Raw genomic sequence first — 26111 nt, forward strand, 5'->3', positions numbered from 1 at the left:
TCGCAACCTCCTGATACGTGCACGCAAGCCGGCCTTGTCTGTGCATGCAAAGGCTGTTTGTTGTCTTCAAAGCCGCTTGAAGTGCATTGTCACTCAGAGCCTTGGATAGGGGAGTTTGTACAATGCCTTTGCAGACTACCTATCCTCGTCTTGACGTCATTTGTCCCCAGTAAGAGGTGAGAGGGAAGCAGTTTGCGAAAGCCCACTCACAATGGGACTTTGAGCGACCACGGGAACAGATTCGACCCTTCAGGTTCCAGGTGGACAGCAGCAGAAAGGAACTGTCACTGGACTTTAACCCACACGGCCCAAGTGCTCTTATCTGCCGATCTTACTTAAGCGACCCCACTCTGGACCTCCGATAACCGACCTCAGGTTCCTTGAGAGATTGGAAGCGAATGCAAGCGCTTCTACGGAGTACCTTTCCCGTCATGCTGGCAGCTGGGCAGCTCTCATCCTTGTGCTGCTTCTCATTATATATGTACGAATACTTGACGACCTAAGTCAAGAGCCACGAAAAAGTGCGAATACAAACATGATGAGATGACTCTAAAAGTGACACTTAGGTATTTCAAGATTTAATTTGGTTCTGTGAATGGAAAGGAAGATTCCGGGATTCCACCCCGCGCACCCAAGGTTGCATTTCCGCTTACCTTGCAGAAGGAGAGCGAACGCGAGCTACCCTTCCTACCTACCTTATCAAGAGCATATAAGAATTCTAATAGATTAGAAAGCCAAGCTGCTGTACGGTTGGACGAAGGCCATCACTTTGCAGGTCTATGACAGCTACAAATAAGCATGCAGCAATACAGGGGCGATTCCTCACCGCGTCTTGGTCCGTTGAAGCATGTCCGGCGTTCGGCGGCAGATGCACGATTCTCGGACTCACTGGCCCTCACCCCACCTCTCCAGCGGCCCAGAGCCGGCATAGGGCCCGGTCCAGGCTGTGGATGCGCTGGATGGACAGCTCCAGTGCTGAGGTGCAGTGCTGCTCCGTTGGGTCGGCGCAAGGGCGACAGGGGTCCCGCACCTAACCAACGTGGAACGATTTCGCAATTTACTTTTACAGCTGGCCTGACTGGCTCAATCCTCGAACGACGTTCCAGTCAGTCCATGATTGCAACCCAGTGGTCTTATGCCTCTCACTTGAGAACGAATCATCCGATTTTCCCTCCCTGTAACAACCCAAGTCGCTCTTTTCTTCGTTGTTCGTTCCCATTATAGAGTTTGTATTTATATTCCTTTCGCCCATCATGGCATCCACAAAGCAATCACAGAGGTTGCTTGCACAATTCGCCAGTTCTCGAACTAGAGTCGCCATCACCACCAAGCCGCAACAGCTTCAATTCAGTCGCAGACTCGTCTCCTCCTCTTCAAAGTCCCATTTCAAGGGTCAACAGTCCGGTGCCGCTTATAGCCGCTTCCTCATTGGCGCAATTGGTCTTGCTGCTGCAGCTCCCATCGCCTACAAGATGGTACTGCAACATATACCCTTCACCACCACGAACCCAAATTACCTCCCCCAATGCCGGAGCTTCCGCCTTTCCCATCGATGCATCAAAGCTCGCCCGTCGCTAACATCACTCTCCGATCCAGGCCGTCCAAGAACCCTTCCAACTCGATCCGCCGACCCTGGCCGAGCGCGATGCCCTGACCAAGCGGGAGTCCGAAGTCACCGTCGACTCGCCCATGCGCCTGCGCATGGAAAAGTTCATCAAGGAACAGCAACAGATCATCGTCAAGGAGCTCGAAAAGGTCGACGGCACCAAGTTCCGCAAGGACGAATGGAACCGCAAAGAGGGCGGCGGCGGCATCACCTGCGTGCTCCAGGACGGCAACGTCTTTGAGAAGGGCGGCGTCGGCGTGTCCGTCGTCTACGGCACCCTCCCCAAGCCCGCCATCGCCAAGATGCGCGTGAACCACAAGAACCTCGACGACAACGTCGACTCCCTCCCCTTCTTCGCCGCCGGCCTCAGCATGGTCCTGCACCCCAAGAACCCCATGGCCCCGACGGTTCACCTCAACTACCGCTACTTTGAGACGTCGAACCCCGACGGCACCTCCCAGGCCTGGTGGTTCGGCGGCGGCAGCGACCTGACCCCGTCCTACCTCTTTGACGAGGACGCCGTGCACTTCCACAAGACGCTCAAGGAGACGTGCGACTCGCACGACAAGAGCTACTACCCGCGCTTCAAGAAGTGGTGCGACGAGTACTTTTACAACAAGCACCGCGGCGAGTGCCGCGGCGTCGGCGGCATCTTCTTTGACGACCTCGACGAGACCGAAAAGGACCGCGAGAACACTTTCGCCTTCATCCAGGACTGCCTCAAGTCCTTCCTGCCCGGCTACCTCCCCATCCTCGAGAAGAGAAAGGACATGCCCTTCAACGAGGCCGAGAAGGACTGGCAGCAGATCCGCAGAGGCAAGTACGTCGAGTTCAACCTGGTCCACGACCGCGGCACCGCCTTTGGCCTCAACACCCCCGGCTCCAGAGTCGAGAGTATCCTCATGAGTCTGCCCCTGACGGCCAGCTGGAAGTACATGCATGAGCCCGAGCCCAAGAGCCGCGAGCAACGCCTCGTGGATGTCCTCAGAGCGCCCAAGGAGTGGGTTTAGAGGAAGTGCTGAAGAAATGGGGGAAGGGGGAGAAGAGGGAACCTGGTTACGGAGCACCGGATGCGAGCGATATTTGCTGTAAGATTATGCCAAATTTTGCGGCGGACATAATGTGATTATTAGACAAAAGCTGTAAGGCGGCAAAACTCAAAAGAGACATTTTCTTCTGTTCATCACCTTGCGTCTTGATTGCTTCGGAGTTTTGGTATTCCAGCTTCGGACAAATATTTGACTAATAAAAACCTCATTTGTGGCAAAGCTGGGGAATGCAGACTTCCATCTCATTTGGGGCGTACAATCCGGAGCCAAATTCGGTGACTACGCGTTCTGGCTGATGAGCCTTACACCTGTGAACCAGGCAGCACATTACAAACCTCGATCGGTCAACCGAAACTTTCATCTCTCAATACTCTCATCGTTCAACTGTCTGAGCCCAGAAGTAGGGCAGGCGGGCTATGCCATGTCTTCTTTCTCACCGGCATCAACGCAGCCAGACACTCTGCCAACACCCCGAGTTGTCATCACGAACCTCATCAACTCCCTCACCTCGGCCCCTCTACCACCACCGTCAGCGAACACCGCCGGCACCAGCAACAACAACGCAGCCGATGCAGCAAACCCCCTCAAAACCCTCCCAAAATCCCACCGTCCGCTCCTGGTAACCCTCCACGTCCTCTTCCCCTCCCTCGTCCTCCCGGCCCTAGACCTCCTAGACCGGAACCTCGTCACGCGCGTAGTCCCGGAGACTACCACCCCTCCCTCCGCCGGCCTCGGCCACGGCCACGGCCACCGGGAACGAAACAACCCCACCAACCCCGCACCCGCCGCCCTCCAACATCAACCCAGTACCAATCCCAACGACACCGCGTCCGAAGCGGTCGCCGATGGACAGGGGTCCTCACCACCACCACCCCGCCTCCAACCAGCAACAACCCAACCTCCAGCAGCCGCCGCCGCAGCATTCCACCTCGTCCGCTCCGTAGCCTCGACAATGACCCGCAGACACCACGCCGTCGCGACGTCAGCCTCCGCGTCGACGACATACCTCGTCCACCTCGACGCCTGGAACTGCTCCTGCGCCAACTTTGCGTATGAAGCATTTCCGGCAGTCGTCAGCGGCGGCGGGCGTGATGTAGATCCGGACCTGGTCATCATGGGCGCAGATGAAGCCGAGGACAACGTGGATGGCGACAACAGCGAGGCGAGTGACTGGCAGTTTGGAGGCCTGAGTTTGGACGGCATGGATGATGGCGGTGTGCCTTGCTGCAAACACCTGCTCGCCTGTCTTCTCTCCGAGCAGTGGGCGGATACTTTGGGGAAATATGTCACCGAGAGGAGAGTGAGCAGGGAGGAGATGGCGGGGTTAGTTGCGGATGTGTAGTCACCCGACAGTGTAGCACTTGAATGAAAAGTAACACGGGGGAAGTCTCAGAGCATCAGTCAAAACATGCTATCATTGTACAAGGCATACTCTTTTCTTGTGAATTTGCCTGTTCCCTCCCCGGCCTTGCCCCCCAGGACGCCGAGATATTATGACATGCCCACGCCCCAGTGTCTATCGCGGGTATCAGTTCCCGTGTTTTGAATGCGTGTGGTTTCTCCGTCCACTGCGTCGTCGCGCAGTCCTCTATTTCTTCTCCTTCTTTGCCTCCTTCTCCTTGTCAGAGGCCTCCTTGCTCTCACCGTTTACGCCGTTCGCCTTGTCGTCCTTCTTTCCGTCCTTGCCGTTCGCCTCCTCCTCCTTCTTGGCCTCCTTCTCCTCTGCCTGCTGTCGGTTCTGGATCTTGTTTTCGATAAGGTCGTGGAAGGCAGTGATGGCGCGGATCAAACTGCTGAGGTAGATGGCCATGAGCTGGTCGTTGGTCTTGATGCTCATGGCGTGAGAGAGCTCGCCGCCGCTCGACTTGCCATCGGCCTTTGGCGTGGACAGGTTGGGAAGGAGGTTGAAGACATCCTGCAGGTTGCCCAGGATGGCGTGGTTCACGGGTAGCTGGCCGTCGAGAACCTTCTGGAGGTAGGCACCGATATCGCGGAGGCGAAGGTGCAGCCCTTGGAGTGACTGAAGCTGGTTTGTTATTCTCGTCGAGAGGGTTCCAACAGCGACATCGCGGATGTCACGAAGGAGGTGCTCGACACCAATCTCCTCTGCTTCCTCGGCCTCGATGATCGACGGGGTATGGACGAAGGTTCTTGATGTGGTGGTACCGTCCTATAGTCATTTGTGTTAGCAGTGGCTTCGTACGACACAACCTAACGCCACTCACATCCTTGATCTCTTCGACGGCGAAGTATGCGTCCGTCGGCACACCTGCCTCCTTCGGCTGGACGTCAATGATGACTAGGAGAGGGTTGGGGGTGTAGCGCTTGAACAGCTCGTTGATCTCGAGATCGGACGCCCGCAGCTTGGGGCCGGAGTGGTACCAGCCGATCAGCTTTTCTCTTGCGTTGACCTTCTTGAACATATCGTTCATTCCCTCGACGTAGTTGTGGTCCAAGAACCACACTGAGGGGTCCTTGTCATCTTCCTCGAACGGCACTGCGAGCATGGATTAGTACCGCGGGGATGACCTAGATGGATAGCTTCCGCTAGAGTAGTCCTTACCTGCGAAACTGTTGGATACGCGGACATTGTTTCCGTCATTTGAGCCTAGCAGAACGCCCACCACTCTCCGTTTCGATCCCTTGGCTACCGCGCGATTGTAGTGGTCGACGACGGAAAGAAGCACGAGAGGGGCAACGGAGACATTCCGCTGAACGAGAGACAGAGTCTCCGCGGTGGTGGCAGGCATGATAGAGGGATTTCGTAGCTTCGTTAGGTCGATTGGTTCGGGTTCGGGGGAAGATAGAGGGTTGCTGAATCGGTGGTGGTTTTGGGTTGTGGTGGGTGTAGTAGAGGCAGGGTATGTGATGGTGGTGGTGGTGTCGTAACTGCTAAGGCTGCCTTCCCGCCCAGCTAAGCTACGAATCGGGCCTAGGCGCAAGCAATTGGAAGCTCGAGCCTCGCCTGGTCACGTGGGAAAGTTCTGTCTGAATCAGCAAGATCCTAGCCACAAGTATTGAGCCGCAAGCAGCGACCAGCCACAGCTCGGGCCGTGCGACAGCGCGCAGGGAATGGAAGCGCACGTCCGAAATTTGTTCATTGGACAAGATCTCTGAAAAAGGACCCAGCCGGTCGAGTCCGCAATCGGCCTGCGATATTCTCTTCATTCCGTGCTCAGTAACACAGTAACTCGCTGACTGAGGAACTCGACGACGGACTTATTTCCGTCAGGAATAGCCAACCTTAAGGTGACAAGTAACAGATGGACACGAAGTCAAGTGAGGCGTTCGGAGAATTGCGGGTGACTGGGATGACCCCAAGAGACTCACATGCCGCATCAAAAGGCACCAAATGCACCAAAAAACACTTGGAAAACAAAAAATCTTGACCCAGTGACCTCATACATGGCTTCCCATCCGGTGCGCCGGGGGACCATTCTCGAGAGCTTCTGATGCCGTGCCTTATCCGCAAGCTACCTAGCCGGGCCGCGAACACTGAGCAGGCCCCAATGGCTCGCGGTACTATCCCCCGATGTAGACAGTACGTATCCGCGCTGGACCTCGGCGGAGAGGCAACGGCGAGGACGAGCCAATAGCAGCCGGAGCGCTGTAACGGAAGCGCACGCAGTGGCACCAAGGCGGAAATATGGAGGGCGCTGTTACGCTGCGAAACAGCCGAACGAACGCCTGCCACCCTGTTCCCCAGCAGAAAGTCCAGCAGTCCCTCGGAGGACCACTCTGGCCAATGACCAGCCCCCATTCCTGCACTGGGGCCGCTCAGTGGCCTGTCACCTGCACTCAACGGGGCCGTGGAAAGCGCAAAGCTCGGTACGATGTAGGCGGTACCTGGCACAAACTGGAGGCGGAACCTGGACGACTTGGCCTGTCAGGACCTTGCAGCGATTTCTCAACCTCTCTCGCAATCATTTTTCCCGCAAAAGCTTTAGTTCGCACTGCTCCCCCCAGTCCAACTTTCGACCTCGACTCCATCATCCTCTCCTCTCCTCTCTTCCTCCTTTCTCCCTCGTAGCCACACTCGTGCATCTCTTTGCTGCTCCTCCCTCCTATCGTTAGCCTCGGTCCGGCCATATCAATACCTTCACCAACCGTCAAAATGAGCAGTCTCGTTGAGGAAGCAGTCAAGAAGCTGACCAACACGGTCGAGAGCCTCGAGTCCAGAATCAAGTCTCTGGAGGACCGCGCAGCTGGCGGTTCCGGCAAGCTCTCTACCGAGGAGGTTCGCATGATCCTCATCGGCCCCCCCGGTGCCGGTATGTAGCTCCAATTGAGCATTTTCGCACGTGCTATTTGTGTCGCGACAGTCGTACTGATGATGGTATTCCGCGCAGGCAAGGGCACTCAAGCCCCCAAGATCAAGGAGAAGTTCAACTGCTGCCACTTGGTAAGTCAATTGACATTGTCTGTGCCTGCTGCTATGCTCTAGATCATTTCTAATCGTCCATCACACTCGCAGGCCACTGGCGACATGCTGCGATCCCAGGTCGCCAAGAAGACTCCGCTCGGCCGGGAAGCTAAGAAGATCATGGACCAGGGCGGTCTGGTCAGCGATGACATCGTCATTGGCATGATCAAGGAGGAGCTCGACAACAACAAGGAGTGCAAGGGAGGGTATGGCACATCTTTGTTCTGCCAGAGAACCGGCCTGACGGTCAACTAGCCACAACTGAGTAAGCATTGCTAACTAGAACGACGTAGCTTCATCCTCGACGGTTTCCCTCGTACCGTCCCCCAAGCCGAGGGCCTCGACACCATGCTCAAGGCTCGCAACCAGACGCTTCAGCACGCCGTTGAGCTCCAGATCGACGACTCATTGCTCGTCGCTCGTATCACTGGCCGCCTCGTCCACCCCGCCAGCGGTCGCAGCTACCACAGCACCTTCAACCCTCCCAAGGAGTACATGAAGGACGACATCACCGGCGAGCCCCTCATCCAGCGCAGCGACGACAACGCCGAGGCCCTGAAGAAGCGTCTTGCCACCTACCACGCCCAGACCGCCCCCGTCGTCAACTACTACAAGCAGAACGGTATCTGGAAGGGTCTCGACGCGTCGCAGCAGCCCGGCCAGGTATGGAAGAACATGCTTGAGGTCTTTGACGAGCAGCGCAAGGGTGGTCATGCCTCCGGCATTCTGAGCCGCATCGCCGGAAAGAACTAAGCGGGCACAGGCTTCCCAGCCTTTGCTCCCGCCAGCGCGTCGCCCCGTCCACAGCCCCCCGGCCGCTGCGCACCACAAGCCGATCAGGAGGGAACGGAGAAAAAGGTCTTCATTAACAGCGTCTCTTACTTTAGCCCTCTATCTTCTGTATCAACGATATGACCAGAAGAAAGGAGGGCGTGGATCGGAGGAACTTTTTTATGGGACTCTTTTATGGATCATGAAATGGACTGGAAAGGACTCGTCCTCGTCCGCCCCCCGAAGCTGTTGAAATCAACAGGACTGGGCTGGTTTATGTCTTTTTTTTGCGTCAACGTGGCTAGGATTAGTTGTACCGTGTAGAAAACCCCTTCCGTCGCACGCTTGTATGTAAAACAACAACTTTATTGTCTCACTAATAACCAAAACCGGCGGTTAGCAGTTGGATGGCCTCGCACTTTTTGGTCCTATGGTCTCCATTAGTCCATGTGCTCTCCATGTCTGTTTTGCTCATAATGTTTGACACATTGACGCCGTGATGTCATGCCTCTATTTCCCTAAATCGCGACGCAGACGACTGGAAACGCGTAGTTGGGAAAAAGGGAACACGCTGGCCGGATTCGGGCTTCGTCGGCGCTTCTCAAAGAAGCGAAATGAGTGGGGCCGCGGGGCGCCCCCCCGATGCCGACCCGGACCACAGCGAACCCCCGGACTGACAAAGGTCTCATACCCCGAGGTACCACATCCGATTCTTCTGTCAGCGACATCCGATGAACCCGACTGAGCGGCCAATATATTTTCAAGTCGGAACAGCGAAGTACCGATGACGGTGTATGATCATGGGGTCTTGGCTTCTCGAGTCCTGAGAAAGGGGGGGTCTGCAGTTGCTCACGTTCAATGCCGACTCACTTACTCACTTCGTTACGCAGATCCGGAATCTTCGGATGGTGAGTACTCCGCTGACGAGTCGGTTCACACAGAAGCCGGTAGAACGGAGCGTGCAACGACGTTGAGCGCGAGATGGTCATGTCACTTTGTTAAATGACACAGGCGACATACAATCATGCACCGATATCATGGTCCCGAAGAGTAGAATTTGGTGTTAATGAAGATTCGATTCTATTCCCAAGTCACCAGAAAGAGTACCTGCGTTGCCACGAAAACGGGAAGACCACAGGCTTGCAAACCTCTCGCGCGCTAGAAAAAGCTATACACAAAAGTTGAAGAGTATGATAAGGCTGCAGGAAGAAAACGGACTTGATAAAAGTATAAATGGGGAAGATGAAGAAGAGGAGACAGAATACCGCCCAGCCACCGGCGCAGTGCAATGCAATGGTACCCGAGATGCAGGCCAGCCAAGCCATCCCCTTTATCTCGCTAAGACACGGAAGGAGGAAGTAGAAAAAGAATACAGTGGGAAACCGACGCCGAGATGTTCTCTCACTCCAGCGCAAGATGAGGTAAGGTCGAGGTAAGGGTAGGTTGCTATTTCTCGCCAAGGGCTGTAATGTGAACGTGGATATGTTAAGTGAAGAGGAGCCAAGTCATCATGCGGTGCGCAGGACAATGCAAGGCTATGGATTCGGGGAGCTGAAGGTTGCCTCATCTCCTAGGAGTGGCTATGGGTGTAGACAGTCAGTCTTCAAATACTCGTGTCCCGGCATCAAAAAGACATAACACTAACCATTGACCATCTGCCTTTGTTTGCCCAGCCAGCTCTTGGGGGCTTCAGTCCGCCTTTGCAAGACGACGTGGTTGCTCTGAATACGGCTAGTAAGATCGTACCACGCCGTCGCAATAAGTGCGTTCTCGCGCTGGAGGTTCTTGATAATTTGATCGCTTGCAGCCTGTTGAACGCCGCCTCTGTCAGCCGACCCGGTTCACCCTCGTGATCATGTTCAAGCCCAGTGTAGAGTAATTGGGACCGTTATAGCATGATAGAAACGTACCTTCTGGGCCGCGGCAGCTTCTCCGCCTTCGGCTGCCTTGAGCTTCCGCTGCAAGTCGTATTTATCCTGCTCGGATTTCTCCAGTTGCTGAAAAACAAAAAAACCGTCAGCCATGAACCCCTCATCTCATGATTCCCGATTCAAAGGGCTATCAAGTGGACGACTTTGACCGCCTGAAGACCTTCCTCCACCAGCTCACTCTCGGTCTTAGAATCAAAGGAGATTTTGGTGCTTGGGCAGGCAGGCTAAGATGGGGATGACACGTAGGGACTAAAATTCGAGCATTCGGGCGGCTATCATACAAGACAGCTCCGGACGGGGTACCGGGAATCTGGGGCATACCGCCTTCGGCATTTCGATTTTGTAGGGCTAGGGCGTTTGCAAGAGATCTGAGGGAACTCACCGATTGGCGCTCCTTGAGTCTAACACGCAATTTATCAACCTTCTCCTGGAGCTTCTGGGCGGCCTCTGTCGGCTCGGCACTCGTGCCATCCTTGGCCTCGTCGAGGTCTTTTCGGAGCTTGTCTTTCTCAAGCAGGGCGTTGATAAGTGAGCTCCGCTGTTCTTCGAGGTCAGTACCGAGGTTTTTGAGCTGTTGGCGCGCTGCCTCGAGTTCTTCGCGGATTGAACCGGAAATGAGTTGGTCAGTAGACTTGAGTTCCTCAAGGGCATCAACGCTATCCTTTGCGACGGCTGAGAGATCGGTCCTTGCGCTGAGGAGCTCGCGATCCTTGTCAGAGAGCTGAGCTTGAATCTCGCTGTTCTTCCTTCTCTCACTCTCAAGTTCATGGGCCTTTTGAGCAAGTTGGATTCTCAGGTTGGCTAGCACCTCGCTGTGGTGGAATTCTTGAGTTAGCACTTTGCCCACGCCTAGTCGCATAGCTGTGTCAACGATTTCAACTAACTTTTCGCCACTGCTCTCGATCAGAGCGCTGATTTGGGCCTCCGCAATCTGGTGCTTCTCGAAGGTGTCGTTGTAAGTCCCCTGGATACGTTCACGTTGCCTACGCTCCTCCTCGAGCTCCTGACGCAATCGAGTGTTTTCTGGCCCAGATCCCATACCGTTCCGCAGCAAGTTGTTCTCTGCCTTGAGACGAGAGACCTCGAGGCTGAGGTTGGGTGGGGCGGCGCTGCTAACACCCTCAAGCTCCTGCTCGAGACTGAAGCCCGCAGTGCCAGCGTCGGGAGACAGAGCACCCGGGGACCCCGAGTTGATCTGCTCCTGCAGCTCGGAGATGAGGTGCTCATCGGAGAGACGCTGCGCATCGAGCGTTGCGAGTCGAGCTCTCAACTGCATAGTGTCATCGTGAAGAGCCCGTCGCTGAGCATCCAACTCAACGTACTGCAGCTCGTAATCTCTGAGCTTTGAAGCGTACTGCTCGTTGGTCTGCTCCAAGGCCTGATTTCTCTTCAGAACTTTCTCGTACTCAATGAGATCGCGCTGCATCTGCTCCTTTTCGTAAAGTAAATTGTCCATCTCTTTTGACAACGTGGACTGCGCCTCAAGCTTCTGCTTGTACCGCTCAACCATGTTGGCCTTACGGGACAATTCTTCATTCTTGAAGCGTAGCTCCTTGACCTCATCGTCAAGCGTCTCAAGCTTCTGCGTCTTGGCTTTGAGTGCCGAGACTTCGCTCGTTAGCCGCTCCTTGGCTATACGATCATCTTCAGCCTGCGCCTCCTGGTTGGCAATAAGCTCGTCCTGCTCACGCAGCTTCAGCTCGAGCGACCTGATGACCTCCTTGCCAGCACCGTCTTGGGCATCGTGGAACGCCTCAAGCTCCCTGCCCTTGCGAACAACCTCCTCTTTCAGATCGTCGTAACTTTCCTGCAGGTGGCCCAAGCGCGTTTCCATATCTGCGAGCAACTTTCCCTTCTTGTCCAGGTCAGAGCGGAGGCGTATGTTGTCGGCTTCCATTGCAAGATCGACATCGTGGCTTTCGGTAATCTCGGAGATTTCTTCTACGTCCGCCGCCTCGGCATCGTTGATAGCTGTACTCATGTCTTGGGTGACCCGCTGAAGCTGCATGAGGACCGTCTTGTCGGATATATCCTGGGTGATACGGGTGACCCATCGCTCGTTGTTGCTACCAAGCATTGCAACAGCAAATAGCACGGCAAGGAGCTGAGTAGAACATTGCGTTAGCTTGAACTTGCGTTCCCGGCGCCGGAACAAGGGTATCTGGGCTGGACACGGATAGTTGCATACCTTACTGATGGCCTCCGGCTGCGCTTCTCTCGCCCTGGGTCTGATGTCGGCAAGCTTGGTCTGCCCAATAAGCCCCGGACACTCGCGATATACTAGCCTCTGTATGCCCTTGTAGACATCGTATAGCTCGCCCTCGGTGGTATTGGAGTCGAAGGAGGGGTCGAGGGCTTGAAGGACCTTGGACAGCAGGTGTCCGTCGAGGAAATCTGATATTGAGTCTGCCTGGCCATCCAGGGGAAATGTGTTTGCCTGTGCAACGAGCATTAAGTCAGCATAATGTTGGAACGGCGTAAACGAAGCGGTCAGTGACAACACTGGGGAAAGGGAAGTGACCCATCGGAGGGACACAAGGGGGAGAAGATGTATATGGAGGGGAGCGCAAAGCACGGCGACTTACCCATTGCACCAGCGCGGCCTGCGCGCTTCCTGAGTACGGCATGATGCCCGTTCTTCCGTGTCGTAACCGTTCGTCGTCTTCGTGGTCGTCTTTCGTCGTAGTTTCGTAGATGTTTCTAGGCTAGTGAGGTATCTCTAGGTAAAGTACCTTATGGGTTGGAGCTGGAGCACGTGGGAAAAGGCGAAAGGGCTCCCGCGCGGTTCCACAACGTTTTGCAGTCGTGTTCGTGCTTGTTGCAAGTCAAAGCGGGCAGGGGAAATGTGGTTCCATGGGCCCGGGAAGCTCTCATCGCAAAGGGGGCGTTTTCCGGCTAGGGGTGGAGGAAGCGGCGGTTGACGGGATATTAAAGGTTCAGGTCAGAGTAGGTAGGAAATAGCCTCGTCGGCCGAGGGAAGGGCGGTGGAAAGGGAAATGTAAGGAGAATAGAGGCCTTGTTTACGCACAGTCGTATGAGACAAGGGCGGCAGCAGCAGCAGCAAAATTAAAAAAAGAGGGATGTGTCTCTTGTTCGCGGGTGCTTGGCTTGTCGTCCCAAAAAGCCAAAAAAGACAGGCGCATTGTTCACGTCTGGCGTCCGCTCCCTCCTGTCGAACCCACACTCAATCTTGCATGACCTGCATCAACTAAGGTAGGTAAGCTCCCTGGGCCTCCTTATCGATTGCCAAAGGCAGCTAAGGTAGGCCCTAGGAAATTCTTAGCGCGTGTTGCGCAACTACCGCCCATCCGTCAGCTTATTATCAGAGGTACCTGAGCTTGCCTAGAGGTAGGTATTGATCCCTTTTGGACCCGGCACATTGGTGACAAACGCACAGCGAAAAGATACAATCCTCCTGTCCGTTTTTCTATTAAGGTACCTCCCGCCCTCAAGCCCGAAACTCCAAGTGACGCGAAGCGGGACGGACTGCCAGGGGTTGACCCGATGTTACAGTGGGGCAGTCCCTATGCATTCGAGTCTTCGACAATCTTCAAAGGCTTCCATTGGTGACAGCACCGTTGGGTCTTTCTTTGGCGGCAACGTGGGAGGGCTGATGGCTGAGAAGCCACCTTTCTTTCTTGCTTTTCTTTCTGGAGTGAGGATTTCTTTTGGTGAAAGGCTCCTTGAGACCAAGTCCACAAAGCTAGGTTGAAGAACAATAGCATTGTTTGCACATGGTCACCGAGAACCTCGGATTCTTGTTCAAAGTCAACATCAGTCGAAAAGTGCTTTTCTTGTCAAACACGACCGAACATGGTTCAAACTGCTCTATTTCTGTAGCCATAAGCACAGACTCCAGGTCATCTTCTCGGATGGTCCTGTGTCATTACTCGACAACCAACCACCCTTCTGATGGTGATGCCTCCCTTCGTGGCCGGCAGAGCCTACAGTACGGATACGGTTACCGAAATCAAGGACGATCTTGCCATCCCGTCGATACGGTATGGACTTCTCCACGAAAGCTTGACGAGGTTGGTCATCCATCGTAGGGTTGCAACCAGTTCGCTTTGGACCCTTCTCCACGGTTCTGTGCCGAACTAAAGAGCACCATTATACCTACGGATATACCCAAGATATGCAGGCACGCAGACTGAAGGATTCCCTCTTCAGCCCCCCTTCAGGTCTCTCGTCGACTAGTGACAGACTGACTGCATCATCTTCAGAGCCTGGTGGCTTTCCAAAAAGTATCCCCCCACATTGCGCTTTGACACGTCTGTGAGTCTGAGATTGCCAGGTGCTTTTTCTGCCCAACCCAATTGGAGCATTACGCGAGGTATCAGAAACACCGGGCTTTCATCCCGTGAGGAGACCGCCGACTTGTCCTGCAATAGGAGGTGTGTTGCAGCATGCTGCGTCACTGCAATCAAGCACCTGCAGCAGTATAACACTCTAGACGATGCCTCGAGATATCAAGAAATCTTGTGCCTTTTAGCGACAGTTATATCCCTAGCATAAAGCTGAATCAGCATCCTTGGCCGGCAGTGGGGAGGCTAGAGGACGCAGAAATCCGCTTTTGATCTGCACATCTGCTTTCCGTGCCGCACATGAATCCCCCACTCATCAGGTACATCACCTTAGGGATTGGTTCTCGAAGGTCGAAAGGGTTCACGCAAGGCTTACCTAGATCTCTCGCTACTGTTATTGTGTGGATGTCAGCCGCATGCGGAACCTGGAATACATCATCGTAGAACGCCACGACGTCAGCACTGTACAAAATAAAGCGGCCGTCAGTTGAAAAGGATCCCCGTACACGTGGCGGAATAATCGAGGCAAGGACTAAAGTCATGAGTAGGTATGCTGTGATTTTGATTTTCGGTCTTGTTTTTGAGGCGTCGAGCAGGATTGAACCAAGTGCGGTTCAAGCCTCGCTGTAGCCATACAGAAAAAGATGCCCCCGAGGCACTTCTCATCGATGAAAACTCCCGACTCCGTAGTGATAAATCGTCTATGACGGCAATGGTAATTATGAGTGCCCCCTCGCTTGTCCCTGTCGCGGCCGCCGGGAAAGGCGGCGGATATCATTGTCCTCGTGACCTAGTCCAGCCAAAGTCCCTTTTCGCACATTGTTGTATCTTTCACCAGATGCATGCTTCGCAAATTGTCTGTCGCCGGTTATGCCGACCGATGAACAACTTGGTTTGATAATGAGGCTAACATCTATACGGAGTTGGTGACGGTGTGGTCCTCTTCGATTGTGAGGCTCTCGCTAAAGGCTTGAACAGATTCAAGGACCTTGGCAGGTGTGACGGCGGCAAATCCCCTGATCGTTGTTAGCCGCGATTCAAAAACCTCAAGCCGATGCCAAAGTAATGCCTCACCTAATCATAGAGTAGGTATGGGTGATCTGACCGCCGGCATCGATGATGGATTGCTTCGCCCTCTGAATGATGTCGTCACCGACGGAATCGGTTTTGGCCCAGACGATGACGGACTTCATCTGGTCGACGGCGAGAACACCGGGAACAACAGCCATAGCGGCGACGAGGAAGGTGGAGGGTCTCATGATTGCGGAGTGTGGTTGAAGTCGTCGAAAAGGGGTGGAATGAAGTTCTTTGCGATCGCGGATGTCGATGCGGGTCGGTATTGAGAGTCTGATTTTGCGGCGATTGATCAAAGTCGAGGATGAGGGTAGTGTCAGTGTCAGTGTTGTAGGGTAGGTAGTATGATTGACGAATGCGCTCAAGGGTCTTGTGGGGAGTTTGCGGTTATTTAATCGTTGCTTGCGAGCTACTGGAGAAGGTTGCTGGAGACTCGCGGATTGGTGAAGGACGGGTGGATGCAGGGAGGAAGTTCAGCAAGTTGGACGTGGACGGACTGTACTGGGCCTTGATGGATATCGAATGGACGTTTGGGTTCCCCTTTGTCATGGCAGGGTGACTGACCAGTGACCGCTGAATGGATGGGGACACAGCGCGGAAGACACCTGGGATGGGCAATCACCAGCCGAACCTTAGTTGACCACCTGCCCAGTAGGGAGCGCCGTCAGCCGTGGTGGTCCCTCTCAAAAGTAGTGGAGGTGTTCCATTGCTGTTTGTCACTCTTTTCCGTCCAGTTTGCCAGGCTCCAGCCAGTAACATACGTCAGTTGTCTGCGTCTAGAATGGTGTGGGAACCGGCAATAATGGGACAACCTGGTAGCGTTAGCAAGCAGTATGCACGTGTGCAACCTATTCTTTTCTCTTTTCGCCAGCATTTCCGTCCGACTCTTGAGTCTTCGTTAGGTAAGGTACGTGGGTACATAACAGAAACTATCCGTCCGTTCAGCGTGCAGCACATCAACTGTATGGAGTGGCAAGGGTCTTGGCGCGGATTCAAATCGGTGACATGCAACAAAAGTCCCACTTTGCTGTTTCCTCCGCCTCCGGTCACGGGTGCTCTCCGTCGTCCCGCCATGGAGGACTCGGCCTTCCCTGTGAGGAAGGTCACCAGCGGAAATATAGCGACATAGACCAATCTCGGGCTCCGATACTCCGCACACCTTCACCAACTTCACCTGTCCCAACGTGCCACCTCGTACATAGTAGCAATGTGTAATATTGCGTAGAACTTCTAGGTGTAACGACCACATTCGATGGCTCCATCGACCGCTTGGTGCACCCGCATCTCCCGCTGCAGACTCAGAACAATTTAGCGATGGGTGACAGCGATAGGCAAGCCATTGTACCGTCAGACGTCACCAGCCGACTTATGTGTGCGACTTCATCCGGCTCCTCCGACGATGGAGCTCGATGTTCCGGTGTGATCTTCAGCTTGTCGTTCTTTGCTGGTCTGGACTGTGTGGACCTCGTTGGTCGCCTCACAAAGCCCGAACAGGAACGTTGAGCTGGCTTAGAGATATCAATTAATACTATAGGCATCCAGTGCCAATCTATCAACCTGACGTTGGTGGGGTGCTACCGCCCAATGCATGTGATCCTCAACGCCGACCCATAAACCACCAAACAACGAAACTCCTTCCCGAGCATGCAAAGAATCAAGGCTAGTGTAATACAGAGGCCCCGGGTGATGCTTCAGGTAAAAGGACAAACAAAACACAGCAAGATCACCGGGTTGTCTCTACCCCTTCGCACTGCCCGTCGCGCTGTCATTCTCGCCCCAGATATCCTTAGTCTCCTGCTCAACAGCCCGCATCGCAACAGCAACGTGTTCGAGTTTGGCAACAACGTCGAGGACACCTTTGTTGACTCGTTGGAAGTACCGATCGTTGGCCTCGCGCCTCTTTCGTGCGAGCAAAATGTCCACCTCTGTCTCCTGCTCGAGTTTCGCACCGAGTCGCTCCGTGCCCCCGCTGCTGCCTGGTCGCCCATTGTTGCTTCCCGTGCTCCGCGGTCCCTCGTTGCCATCTGACGCCACGCCGCTCGTCTCTCCGAGCACTGCGCTCTTGAGGTTGCGGACCTCCTCGCCCCCGGCTGCTGACGTGTTGGAGCGCTGGCCCGTCATCTCGATGGCCTCATCGGCTTCACTTCGTGCCCACGCCTGTGCCAGGTCGATCTGCGCCGTCCTCAGCTCCTCCAGCTTGCGATCGTGATCAGGCCCAAACACGTGAGTTCCACCTGACGCCGAGAGTTCGACCTCCTCGAGTGTCGCCTGCATCTCTGCCCATAGCGCGTCGGTCCTGTCGCTGCTCCGGGCGCTGTCGGCGGTCTTGAGATTCCGGACAGGGCGTGCAACGGATGGCGCGACTACCGAGCCCGTATGAAGGGATCCATTTCGTTGGATATTCATGGCCTGCTGAGGGAGAGGTGGGACGCCAGCGGACGAAGTGGCTGGCGCTCCAGGCGCAAGTATACCCGGTAACGAGGCATGAGAGGCGGCCGGAGATGGATGAAGGAACAGAGACGGCGGAGGGTCGCGCTGTTTCCCTTTGCTCTTGGCTGATTGAGACATGCCTACATTTTGTGTGTCGTCGTGAACATTCCAAGCTCGGGACTTGGCGTCTGAGACAGCTTCTCTTGAACTTGACGGCATCTGATAGGATTGGTTGGGTTTAGGTAGTTGAGGTACCTTAAGCTGTGGACCTTGGGGACACCCCTGGCTAAGACGGTACGGTCAGCAGCGTGGGGTTCGAGCTCCGGGAGGACCAAAGTGGTTGAAAGCAAAACCGGCCGTGGTTGGGTGAACCTGACCCCACTTTTCGACTTCCAGACCCGGCCTTCTTCCGCTCCTAAAGCAAAGAAGGAAACGCACGGGTGAGGATCACGTGACGAAAAATCACGCTCCTCCCACCGAAGGGCACAAACCCTCTGTGTGCCGAAAAAGCTGTCGTCGGACAAATCTGAGGATACCACTTTTCGCGAAGAAGCAGTCAGGCACTATCACCACCACCAAGTCAATTCCCGCGATACCCCCCAACACATCGGTACGTTTGCGCTGTCCCATCCAGAATCTCCAACCCATCGACGACGAATTTCCCGAGCAAAAAAAATTTCAACAATTTCGACGACGAAATCTCGATTGCCACCACCACCACACAACTGCCCCTCTAGGAACTTTTTCAACTGACAATAGTCTCATCCAGCCAACATGCCTCGTGGACTCAATGCGGCGCGCAAGCTGCGCATGAACCGTAAGGACCAGAAGTGGGCCGATCTCGGATACAAGAAGCGTGCCCTCGGTACCGCTTTCAAGTCCTCCCCCTTCGGTGGTTCCTCCCACGCCAAGGGCATCGTCCTCGAGAAGGTCGGTGTCGAGGCCAAGCAGCCCAACTCCGCTATCCGAAAGTGCGTTCGTGTTCAGTTGATCAAGAACGGCAAGAAGGTCACTGCTTTCGGTAGGATACACCCTCTCCCGAATACCCCCAACATACGATTCTCGAACGACGAACAAGAGAACGCAAAAAGAAAACCTGGTCCCGAATGAGACCATGTAGCGAAGGGAACTGAAGTGCTGACATTTTGTGTGATTTCTAGTCCCCAACGACGGTTGCTTGAACTTCGTCGACGAGAACGACGAGGTCCTCCTGGCCGGTTTCGGTCGCAAGGGCAAGGCCAAGGGTGATATTCCCGGTGTCCGTTTCAAGGTCGTCAAGGTCTCTGGTGTCGGTCTGCTCGCTCTGTGGAAGGAGAAGAAGGAGAAGCCCAGATCCTAAACGGGAGGCTTTTTCGTTGCGCGAAGCATGGGAAGGACAGTGGAAGAAAATTCGGCACTCGGAGTTTTACGCTTGCATTGGCATCAATGGGTTATGGTCCTGATACTGCGGGTAGACTTTGGTCGATGAAATAAAACATCATGAAAGTCAATACCTGAACATGCGGCATTTCACATCACACATTACTACACAAAACGGGGTTTATTTGGGGGTGGGTTGTGAAGAACAAAAATCAAGAATCAGGGAAACGTTGATTCTACGTGCTATGAAATTTACAGACGATGTTGGTACAAGTTTTCTCCTGGCATCTTTCTATACGCCGTTTTTTTAGAGTTCCCTACTCCAGCTGCTTCTGACCGGCAGCATCCTCGTTCCCGCCTTGAACGTATCTTACAGTGTAATCGGCCGCGAGACCCAAGCTGATGACGCCACCAGTGATCCAACAACCGTTAATGAACCACCACCAGCAGTCCTTAACGCTCTTCAGGTTGACCCGCTTGATCATGACACCGAGTGTCACCGCCGCTCCACCGACGCTGCCAACGAAGAAGGCTGGACCCGCACCAGCTGCGAACCCGGCAGCACCCAAAAGACTCAGCTGGACCGCAGCCAGACCCGTAAGAACCTGCTTGGTCTCGGCATCGTGCTTGAGGGCGATACTCTTGATGCCCGCCTTGACGTCATCCTTGATGTCCATGTGGGCGTAGATCATATCGTACAGAATTGTCCAGGCGACATTCGATGTGTACAGAAGCCCGGCAGCCGTCAAGGCCGCGCTGTTGGATAACAAGTCGATTCCGAGAGCTGGGAAGCCCATCATCGCACCCCAGGAGAAGGTGAGGCCCAGTACGGCCTGGGGATAGTAGGTGACCCGCTTCGCCAGGGGGTAGGAGGCCACGAAGAGTAGACTCGGGATGCCGTACCAGAGGCAGGACGTGGGGAACTGGACCAAGATGCCCAGTCCGGCCAGGAGCTGGGCGCCGGTGAACGCGAGACCCTGGAAAGGAGTGATGGCGCCTCGCGCGATGGGCCGGAATTTCGTTCTCGTGACATGCGGATCGAGGTTACGGTCCCACAGGTCGTTGATGCTGCAGCCCGCGCCTCGCATGATGAGGGCTCCCGAGAAGAACAGGAGCGAAGTTCCAATGACAGAGGCCGGAGATGCCATGGGCATGGCCATCGGCGCGGCCATTAGAGTCGAGAAGAGACAGGGGAAGAAGAGGTAGTAAGTGCCCGCCGGCTTGTCGATGCGGGTGAGTTCTGCATAGGGAACCCATGATGCGGGCAGGTAAGAGATGATACCGGTTGTGGGCGGCGAGTACACAGCTTCGGGTGATGCTGGTTCGGGGGTGTCTGGAGCAATGGCAGTTGTGAGGCGTTTCGTGGTGGTGTGGAGAGCTGTGTGCTGCTGATGGGCTGAGCTCCGAAGAGTGAGATGTGTGCTAGGCTTGCGGTGTGCCTGCAAGCCCAATCGAGATGGCGATGCCGCTGAGACACATCTCGTTGTGCCAGATGAAGGGTTGCATGCCGCCCTCAGGGGGCCTCTTAGCAAGTTGACTTGCCTCATTTCGAGTCACTGTCACGATGTTAGTATAAGTGATCTATTTACGAATTAAGTACATATAAAGAATTGAACGAGCTATTCGCAGTAATTCCAGAGAGAAGGTACAAGAGTTTTTGATATTAGAACGGAGTGATATTCGCGATATGGAAAACATTGCAACGTTGAGCCTCGGATTCATCTAGACTGTGAAGCTCTTCAGCTGTGATGTGCAAGGGTGCCAGCTCCCTCAACTATGTTCACCATAGCGCGACAGACACATTGCATAGACAGGCCTTAGCTTCGGAGGCAAAAGCCAGTGGAAGACTACCAGCGAGAATTTCACTGGGAAAGAACGAAAAGAAACCTTAAGACTTACCGACAACCGATACGGAGCTCTGACAGAAACCAGATATGCCCCGTCAACTTTTTGCACCCGTCACCGAGAGAACCGAAATTTGGGAGCCGTCGCCAAAGGGTCCAGAGCTTAAGTGTGGTCCGTGCTATGTGATCCTTGGGGCCCAAGGTACCGGTAGATTCGCAGACCTTGATTGGCTGCGCATTTGACTTTCGTTCCTCCCCATCGCCTTTGAATCTCGAATTGGTCAGCCTCGCCCGACGCCACTTTCCGTTTACGCGACACGCTTTCCAGCCTCTGGATCGCATCGTCGTTTGTCGCGAACATCACCAGTCGGCCTCTTCGCCAATCATCCTACCAATTTCGCCAGCTCGACGCGCCGCAGGTCGTCTTGATTACGCATGGGGATACATATGTCTCGCATGTCCCGACCGACGCGTCTAAGATAGCATTCTCATGCGATTCCCCGCCCGAAAGTAACCACAAGATGCCGCCTCCATCGCATCCCCAGGCCAAGTTCGATCCGATCCCCCCGGACTTGGACCTTTTCACGCTTGTCGATCATACCCCGAATTTCGAATGGGTCCTCCGAATTTCGACTGCTCAGATTCAAGGATTGGGCCCCCAGGAGTTTGAGAAGTTGGTCCAACTACAAGTCATTCAGGGCGGGAAGCCCTTGGTGATTGAGAAATGGAACGAGGTTCTTCCTAAGTGGCTCTTCAGTGGAGAGTGGATGGAGAAGACATATGACAAGAAGCGTGAGTGTCGTTACCTTTTGCCCAATAGCGGCAGCAGCTGACATCCATGACAGAGGAAAATGTCCGCGACATTACCGGCCAGACCGAGATTCCGATGACCACAGGCCACTATATGAGAGCCATGAAGCAACTCACCAACCAATGGACCCCGACCAATTATCGAGACGAGAGACGGCAACGCCTTTATCTGAAGGACATCGACTGTCCTCCCGAATGGCAAGAACACCTGCAGAAAGTCATTCCTCCCAACCTGTTTTACATGAACGAAAACGTCACGCAAAAGGGAGGAGCAGACACTCGAGAAAGTGATCCTTTCCGCGGCTTTGGCGACAGATCAAAGGTGGCACCTGCGGGAGATCTCATGTCAAGCCTGCCCGAGGAGATGCGAGCACAGAATCTCATGTGCTATATCGGACACGAAGGAACATTCACCCCGGCGCATCGTGAAATGTGCGCCAGTCTCGGACAAAACATCATGGTTGAGGCTTCGGGGAGTGAGAACGGAGAGAAACCTGGAAGCTCCATCTGGTTCATGACGGAGACCAAGGATCGAGAAGTCGTCCGCGAGTACTTCCTGTCTATGCTCGGCCACGATATCGAAATTGAGAAGCATTTCGCTCAGATCAACGCCTGGAAAAAGGCAACCTTTCCGGTCTACATTGTCGAGCAGAAACCCGGCGATTTCATCCTCATTCCCCCTCTGGCCCCTCACCAGGTCTGGAATAGGGGCACGCGCACCATGAAGGTCGCGTGGAACCGCACGACTGTCGAGACCCTGGACATGGCACTCCACGAGGCCCTTCCCAAAGCTCGTCTTGTCTGTCGTGATGAGCAGTACAAAAACAAGGCCATCATCTACTATACGCTTAAGAAATACTTCGCGCAGATGGTAAAGGCCGAGCAGGACAGCGAGATGGGCATTGCCGGTCTAAGCTCGGAGCTTTTCCGGTCATCCTCACGGTATAAGCAGCTCGCCAAGGATTTCCGCCATCTTTTCTCACTCTACACCGAGATCCTTGTTGACGAGATGTTTGCGACTAAGGAGAAGAACGTTGAATATGTCGAGTACGATTCTTGCGTCACCTGCTCGTACTGCAGATCAAACATTTTCAACAGATTCTTGACCTGCAAGCACTGTGTGCGGACTCTGGTCAACGGGGATGAGGATGCATACGACGTCTGTATGGAATGCTACGCCATGGGACGATCCTGTGTCTGCATATCCAAACTTCAATGGTGCGAGCAATGGTCGTGGGAACAACTGACGGAGGACTACGAACTCTGGCGGGCGATGATCATCAAGAATGACGGCTTCGTTGATATAGAGCTATCACCTCAGCCCCTTGAGATCGCTCGCACACGGCGAGGTAAGAAGGCACTGGCCGAAATTTGCCAGGAGGGCTTGCACAGGCGACCTTTCAAAGATATTTCGAGGCTTGACGAGGACAAGCCACTCACCGAGTCCGAGCCCGAGCCAGAATTGGATGACAACGGCAAGCCCAAGAAGAAAAAGTACAAACGTAAGAAGAAGAAGGGAGAACTTCGCCGCTGCCACGTTTGCTGTCACAAAGACTACGCCTATAAGGTGCAAGAATGCTCAAACCCGGAGTGCAAAGAAAGCTACTGCTACGGTGTGCTCTACCGCGCGTTTGATCAGATGCCACAGACGGTGCAGGAGAACGAGAATTGGCTTTGCCCAAAGTGCCTGGGCATATGCAACTGCGGCGCATGTCGCCGTGCCGAGAGCGGCAACCCCTATACGCCAAAGAATACCCTTCTTGGTCATGATACCCGGGCTATTGCTGATGATAGAAGTGTCGAGGCTCTCGTCGACTTTCGCGTACACAATCTCAACTGGCTCAAGACAGCTGGCGAAGAGGGCCGCAGTGCAAACAGCAAACGTATGAAGGAGCTACGGGAGAAGGCTGATACCGCAAAGGCTCAGGAGAGTGCCTCTCTTACTGCCGAAGACATCGCTAATGGCGCTAACGGTGCTACCGTGTCAGCGGAGGGTGGAATGAACGGATACGGAGATCAGAGCCATGTCCTGGGTGAACAGGATGGACATGATGCTGATGATCGCGATCCCAACGCAACTCAAGACATGTCGCAGATGGACATTGATCAGTCTGCTCCAGTGGCGAACATGAATGGAGACCCCGAATGGGACCAGTCAGCATACCCGGATCCCTTGGGCATGGACGGCCAACCCATGTTCGGCATAGGTTACTACCAACAAAGTGGTCCAGATAAGATTCTATTCGACCCGTTCCAAATGCCTTCAACTGACGCCATGGTGTTTGACGATGAGGCTGAGTACGTCAAGAATATGTTGCGGACACAGAAGCGGAAGGCAAAACAGGAGAATGATTTGGATCCAGACTTCCATGGGCCCAGGCCCCAAAACAGAAAGAAGGCAAAGAAAGACGACGGTGCTGATGAATCTGCCATGGATCCGGCGTTGTTCGGTTCGGCACAGCTTGCAGCCGCGGGCGCCGCACCCGAAGCTGCTGAGGGTGATATTGCCGAGCCAGCCGGTGTGAGCGGTGATCCTGAGGATGAAGCCTCGGCCCAGCTTGAAAGAGAGGCAGTCCAGGCAGGCGGTCCTGCACGACGTGGGATGCCAGCTCCTCTATTCCCGGCAAACGTTCCTTCATTGCGACATGCAAGGCCTAGAGCGTCTTATGCTGAGCCAGAAGAACCAATGATCGACGACCCCGATGACATGGTGCCGGCTTTCAAGCAAAGGCTGCCGGTCCAAAACGATGAGCCGGAGGCGGGTGATGCCAGTAATGACCCTAGAGACTTGGCTTCTGACGCTGTGCGCGCTCTCATCCAGAAGGGAACTGATGCTGCAGCCGCCACCGCCGCCGCTGGTGGAGCTGAAACGCCCACAGTACCAAGGAGGCGAGGCAGGCCGCCGCGGAGCGCGAACTCGACGCCGGGTTCGGCGCCGAGGGCCCCTCTAGCCGATGCTGTTCCAAAGCCATCTGAACTTGCAGCAAGAAATGCAGCGAAGAAACGTGAAGAGCGAGCATCGCGACGTTCGGGCCTTAGCCGCGTTGTGACTATAGATGGAGCCAGCTCGTTCAACCCGAGAGCTAGGGGCAATACAGCTAGCGACGACGATGACGACGATGCAGATGATGAAGACGCGGCTCACGATGTAACTGAAGCTGAACTCGAGGCTCAACTCGAGCGAGAGTTGGCTGGAGAAGGTCCATCCCAGAGTGCACCCATCACCTCCATCGAGACCGAGACAGCGGAGGCAACCGCGGCACCGCCTAAGAAGCGCCGTGGTCGCCCGCCCAAGAACAAGACTGCCGCGGTAGAGAAGGCACCTGTCGATCGATCACCGCCCCCGCCTCCTCCGGGTGCCACAAAGATGATGTCAATGGCGGCTCGTGTTGCAGCTCGCGGAGGAAGGTTCAAGATTACTTCGCGCAAGTCGCGAGATGCGAGCGCTAAGCAAACTCCCACTCCAACCCAAGTATCATCGGCGAGACCTTCAGTCAGTCGCAGCGAGCAGCCAGCCAAGATTGTTCCTTCCACTGAAGAGGCGACGGAGCCGGCAAAGGAGACCACCAGAGAACCTTCGAGAGAACCAAGCGTAGATCTCACTCCTCCACCTCCTGGTGCGTCTGCCAGAGTGAGAGAGCCAAGCTCGGATCATACGCCTCCACCCCCGGGCGCCTCTAGGGACAGGCAATCCAGCTCTGATCACACACCTCCGCCGCCAGGTGTCGTCGGTCGACGCTGGCGCAAGTCGGATGAGGACGAGTCGGACTTTGACGCTCCCGTCGCGTCGCCGTCCTCTGCATCTTCCTCTGATTCCGGCATTCCCGGAGATCGTTCTCCTCCGCCACCTCCGTCCGCGCGCCGAGGTAGGCCTTCGAGTGGTCTCACTGTCGTGAGAATCGGCTCAGAGTCAGAATCGGAGAGCGAGATCTCGTCGTCATCCGAATCGGATAGCGGTATCGGTGGTCCGGAGCCTAGCAGGATGCGAGGCGGGTCTACTCGGGGTGGCGCTACTCGTGGTAGAGGGAGAGGACGTGGACGTGGAAGGGGTCGTGGTCATTAAAGACTTGTAAATCTGAATGCGGAAAATAGGCACGGTTGGCGTTTCGGAGGGAAGGAGGGCCTTTTTTTTTGGACTTGTTTGTTGTAGCATCACACCATACCCCAGAACGTATGCTTGTCTCGTCGAGCATTTTCTCACAACGTTCTAGTTAGGACCAAATACCAAGGACAGTTTTGCGCATCCTGGCTGGAGATGAAATCTTGTGATGGCTTTTTACTGTGTGTACAGAGACAATATGCCCACCGCCAACTAATGGCATGGTAAGGAAAAAAGACCAAAAAATCATCGGTCGCTTGTGGGTATTCGAACTCACAAGCTACAGCTCGGTAGCTTCGCACTTCAGGATTAGGGGTATAACCATCTTAAGCTTCTGGGCAAGAGTCCCTTTTACTGCTGCTGAGAGTAGTCAGAGGTCAAGTTGCTTATAGAGCCCATGGATGGAATAAA

The 26111-nt window shown here is 54.7% G+C and overlaps 10 protein-coding genes across 10 annotated transcripts; 5 read left to right on the forward strand and 5 right to left on the reverse strand.

Annotated features, from left to right (window-relative positions):
* Positions 1-899: 899 nt before the first annotated feature.
* Positions 900-5854, reverse strand: HER10_EVM0008091 (26S proteasome regulatory subunit rpn-8). The gene is made up of 3 exons (XM_035477625.1): positions 5219-5854; positions 4881-5152; positions 900-4825 (listed from the first exon to the last, which is right to left on the reverse strand). Exons 1-3 carry the CDS (start codon positions 5403-5405, stop codon positions 4244-4246), a joined length of 1041 nt encoding a protein of 346 aa, XP_035329690.1. The 5' UTR covers positions 5406-5854; the 3' UTR covers positions 900-4243.
* Positions 1254-2616, forward strand: HER10_EVM0007268 (coproporphyrinogen III oxidase; the record flags this gene model as incomplete). Its single annotated transcript, XM_035476827.1, has 2 exons — positions 1254-1475; positions 1597-2616. 2 exons carry the CDS (start codon positions 1254-1256, stop codon positions 2614-2616), a joined length of 1242 nt encoding a protein of 413 aa, XP_035329584.1.
* HER10_EVM0001776 (uncharacterized protein) lies at positions 3077-3997 on the forward strand (the record flags this gene model as incomplete). Its single annotated transcript, XM_035471511.1, has 1 exon — positions 3077-3997. The coding sequence occupies one exon, from the start codon at positions 3077-3079 to the stop codon at positions 3995-3997; it is 921 nt and encodes a 306-aa protein (XP_035328905.1).
* A 583-nt stretch (positions 5855-6437) lies between the features above and the next one.
* On the forward strand, positions 6438-8261 carry HER10_EVM0007648 (adenylate kinase). Its single transcript, XM_035477198.1, has 4 exons — positions 6438-6926; positions 7005-7057; positions 7130-7284; positions 7372-8261. Exons 1-4 carry the CDS (start codon positions 6770-6772, stop codon positions 7829-7831), a joined length of 825 nt encoding a protein of 274 aa, XP_035329637.1. The 5' UTR covers positions 6438-6769; the 3' UTR covers positions 7832-8261.
* Positions 8262-9037: 776 nt separating this feature from the next.
* HER10_EVM0005268 (uncharacterized protein) lies at positions 9038-12913 on the reverse strand. The gene is made up of 7 exons (XM_035474890.1): positions 12366-12913; positions 11969-12217; positions 10665-11884; positions 10163-10592; positions 9760-9846; positions 9495-9657; positions 9038-9429 (listed from the first exon to the last, which is right to left on the reverse strand). Exons 1-7 carry the CDS (start codon positions 12405-12407, stop codon positions 9413-9415), a joined length of 2208 nt encoding a protein of 735 aa, XP_035329319.1. The 5' UTR covers positions 12408-12913; the 3' UTR covers positions 9038-9412.
* A 1709-nt stretch (positions 12914-14622) lies between these two features.
* On the reverse strand, positions 14623-15885 carry HER10_EVM0002948 (uncharacterized protein). Its single transcript, XM_035472639.1, has 2 exons — positions 15159-15885; positions 14623-15100 (listed from the first exon to the last, which is right to left on the reverse strand). The coding sequence occupies exons 1-2, from the start codon at positions 15341-15343 to the stop codon at positions 14998-15000; spliced, it is 288 nt and encodes a 95-aa protein (XP_035329034.1). The 5' UTR covers positions 15344-15885; the 3' UTR covers positions 14623-14997.
* A 740-nt stretch (positions 15886-16625) lies between these two features.
* On the reverse strand, positions 16626-17902 carry HER10_EVM0009360 (uncharacterized protein). The gene has a single exon (XM_035478850.1). It carries the CDS (start codon positions 17805-17807, stop codon positions 16896-16898), a length of 912 nt encoding a protein of 303 aa, XP_035329848.1. The 5' UTR covers positions 17808-17902; the 3' UTR covers positions 16626-16895.
* Positions 17903-18116: 214 nt separating this feature from the next.
* On the forward strand, positions 18117-19204 carry HER10_EVM0000404 (ribosomal protein S12). Its single transcript, XM_035470187.1, has 2 exons — positions 18117-18609; positions 18749-19204. Exons 1-2 carry the CDS (start codon positions 18363-18365, stop codon positions 18925-18927), a joined length of 426 nt encoding a protein of 141 aa, XP_035328760.1. The 5' UTR covers positions 18117-18362; the 3' UTR covers positions 18928-19204.
* On the reverse strand, positions 19189-20905 carry HER10_EVM0001577 (4-hydroxybenzoate polyprenyl transferase). Its single transcript, XM_035471321.1, has one exon. The coding sequence runs from the start codon at positions 20492-20494 to the stop codon at positions 19265-19267; it is 1230 nt and encodes a 409-aa protein (XP_035328891.1). The 5' UTR covers positions 20495-20905; the 3' UTR covers positions 19189-19264.
* A 214-nt stretch (positions 20906-21119) lies between these two features.
* On the forward strand, positions 21120-25664 carry HER10_EVM0004980 (AT hook domain-containing protein; the record flags this gene model as incomplete). The annotated part of the gene is made up of 3 exons (XM_035474606.1): positions 21120-21583; positions 21637-24015; positions 24091-25664. Exons 1-3 carry the CDS (start codon positions 21313-21315, stop codon positions 25662-25664), a joined length of 4224 nt encoding a protein of 1407 aa, XP_035329283.1. The 5' UTR covers positions 21120-21312.
* Positions 25665-26111: the final 447 nt, after the last annotated feature.

This window comes from Colletotrichum scovillei (genome assembly GCF_011075155.1).
Source record: "Colletotrichum scovillei strain TJNH1 chromosome Unknown Contig00009, whole genome shotgun sequence".
Lineage (NCBI taxonomy): Eukaryota > Fungi > Ascomycota > Sordariomycetes > Glomerellales > Glomerellaceae > Colletotrichum > Colletotrichum scovillei.

What these genes read in the sequence shown, in the direction of transcription:
- HER10_EVM0009360 (XM_035478850.1), bottom strand. Translation starts at nt 17,807, where the DNA reads ATGCCGTCAAGTTCAAGAGAAGCTGTCTCAGACGCCAAGTCCCGAGCT.
- HER10_EVM0001577 (XM_035471321.1), bottom strand. Translation starts at nt 20,494, where the DNA reads ATGAGGCAAGTCAACTTGCTAAGAGGCCCCCTGAGGGCGGCATGCAAC.
- HER10_EVM0007648 (XM_035477198.1), top strand. Translation starts at nt 6,770, where the DNA reads ATGAGCAGTCTCGTTGAGGAAGCAGTCAAGAAGCTGACCAACACGGTC. An exon ending in CATCGGCCCCCCCGGTGCCG is followed by an intron (nt 6,927 to 7,004) that starts GTATGTAGCTCC and finishes TATTCCGCGCAG; the next exon opens with GCAAGGGCACTCAAGCCCCC. An exon ending in AGTTCAACTGCTGCCACTTG is followed by an intron (nt 7,058 to 7,129) that starts GTAAGTCAATTG and finishes TCACACTCGCAG; the next exon opens with GCCACTGGCGACATGCTGCG.
- HER10_EVM0008091 (XM_035477625.1), bottom strand. Translation starts at nt 5,405, where the DNA reads ATGCCTGCCACCACCGCGGAGACTCTGTCTCTCGTTCAGCGGAATGTC. An exon ending in CGTATCCAACAGTTTCGCAG is followed by an intron (nt 5,153 to 5,218) that starts GTAAGGACTACT and finishes CCATGCTCGCAG; the next exon opens with TGCCGTTCGAGGAAGATGAC. An exon ending in CCGTCGAAGAGATCAAGGAT is followed by an intron (nt 4,826 to 4,880) that starts GTGAGTGGCGTT and finishes AAATGACTATAG; the next exon opens with GACGGTACCACCACATCAAG.
- HER10_EVM0000404 (XM_035470187.1), top strand. Translation starts at nt 18,363, where the DNA reads ATGCCTCGTGGACTCAATGCGGCGCGCAAGCTGCGCATGAACCGTAAG. An exon ending in CAAGAAGGTCACTGCTTTCG is followed by an intron (nt 18,610 to 18,748) that starts GTAGGATACACC and finishes TGTGATTTCTAG; the next exon opens with TCCCCAACGACGGTTGCTTG.
- HER10_EVM0005268 (XM_035474890.1), bottom strand. Translation starts at nt 12,407, where the DNA reads ATGCCGTACTCAGGAAGCGCGCAGGCCGCGCTGGTGCAATGG. An exon ending in AGCCGGAGGCCATCAGTAAG is followed by an intron (nt 11,885 to 11,968) that starts GTATGCAACTAT and finishes TGTTCTACTCAG; the next exon opens with CTCCTTGCCGTGCTATTTGC. An exon ending in ATCGAGAGCAGTGGCGAAAA is followed by an intron (nt 10,593 to 10,664) that starts GTTAGTTGAAAT and finishes ATTCCACCACAG; the next exon opens with CGAGGTGCTAGCCAACCTGA.
- HER10_EVM0002948 (XM_035472639.1), bottom strand. Translation starts at nt 15,343, where the DNA reads ATGAGACCCTCCACCTTCCTCGTCGCCGCTATGGCTGTTGTTCCCGGT. An exon ending in CATACCTACTCTATGATTAG is followed by an intron (nt 15,101 to 15,158) that starts GTGAGGCATTAC and finishes AACAACGATCAG; the next exon opens with GGGATTTGCCGCCGTCACAC.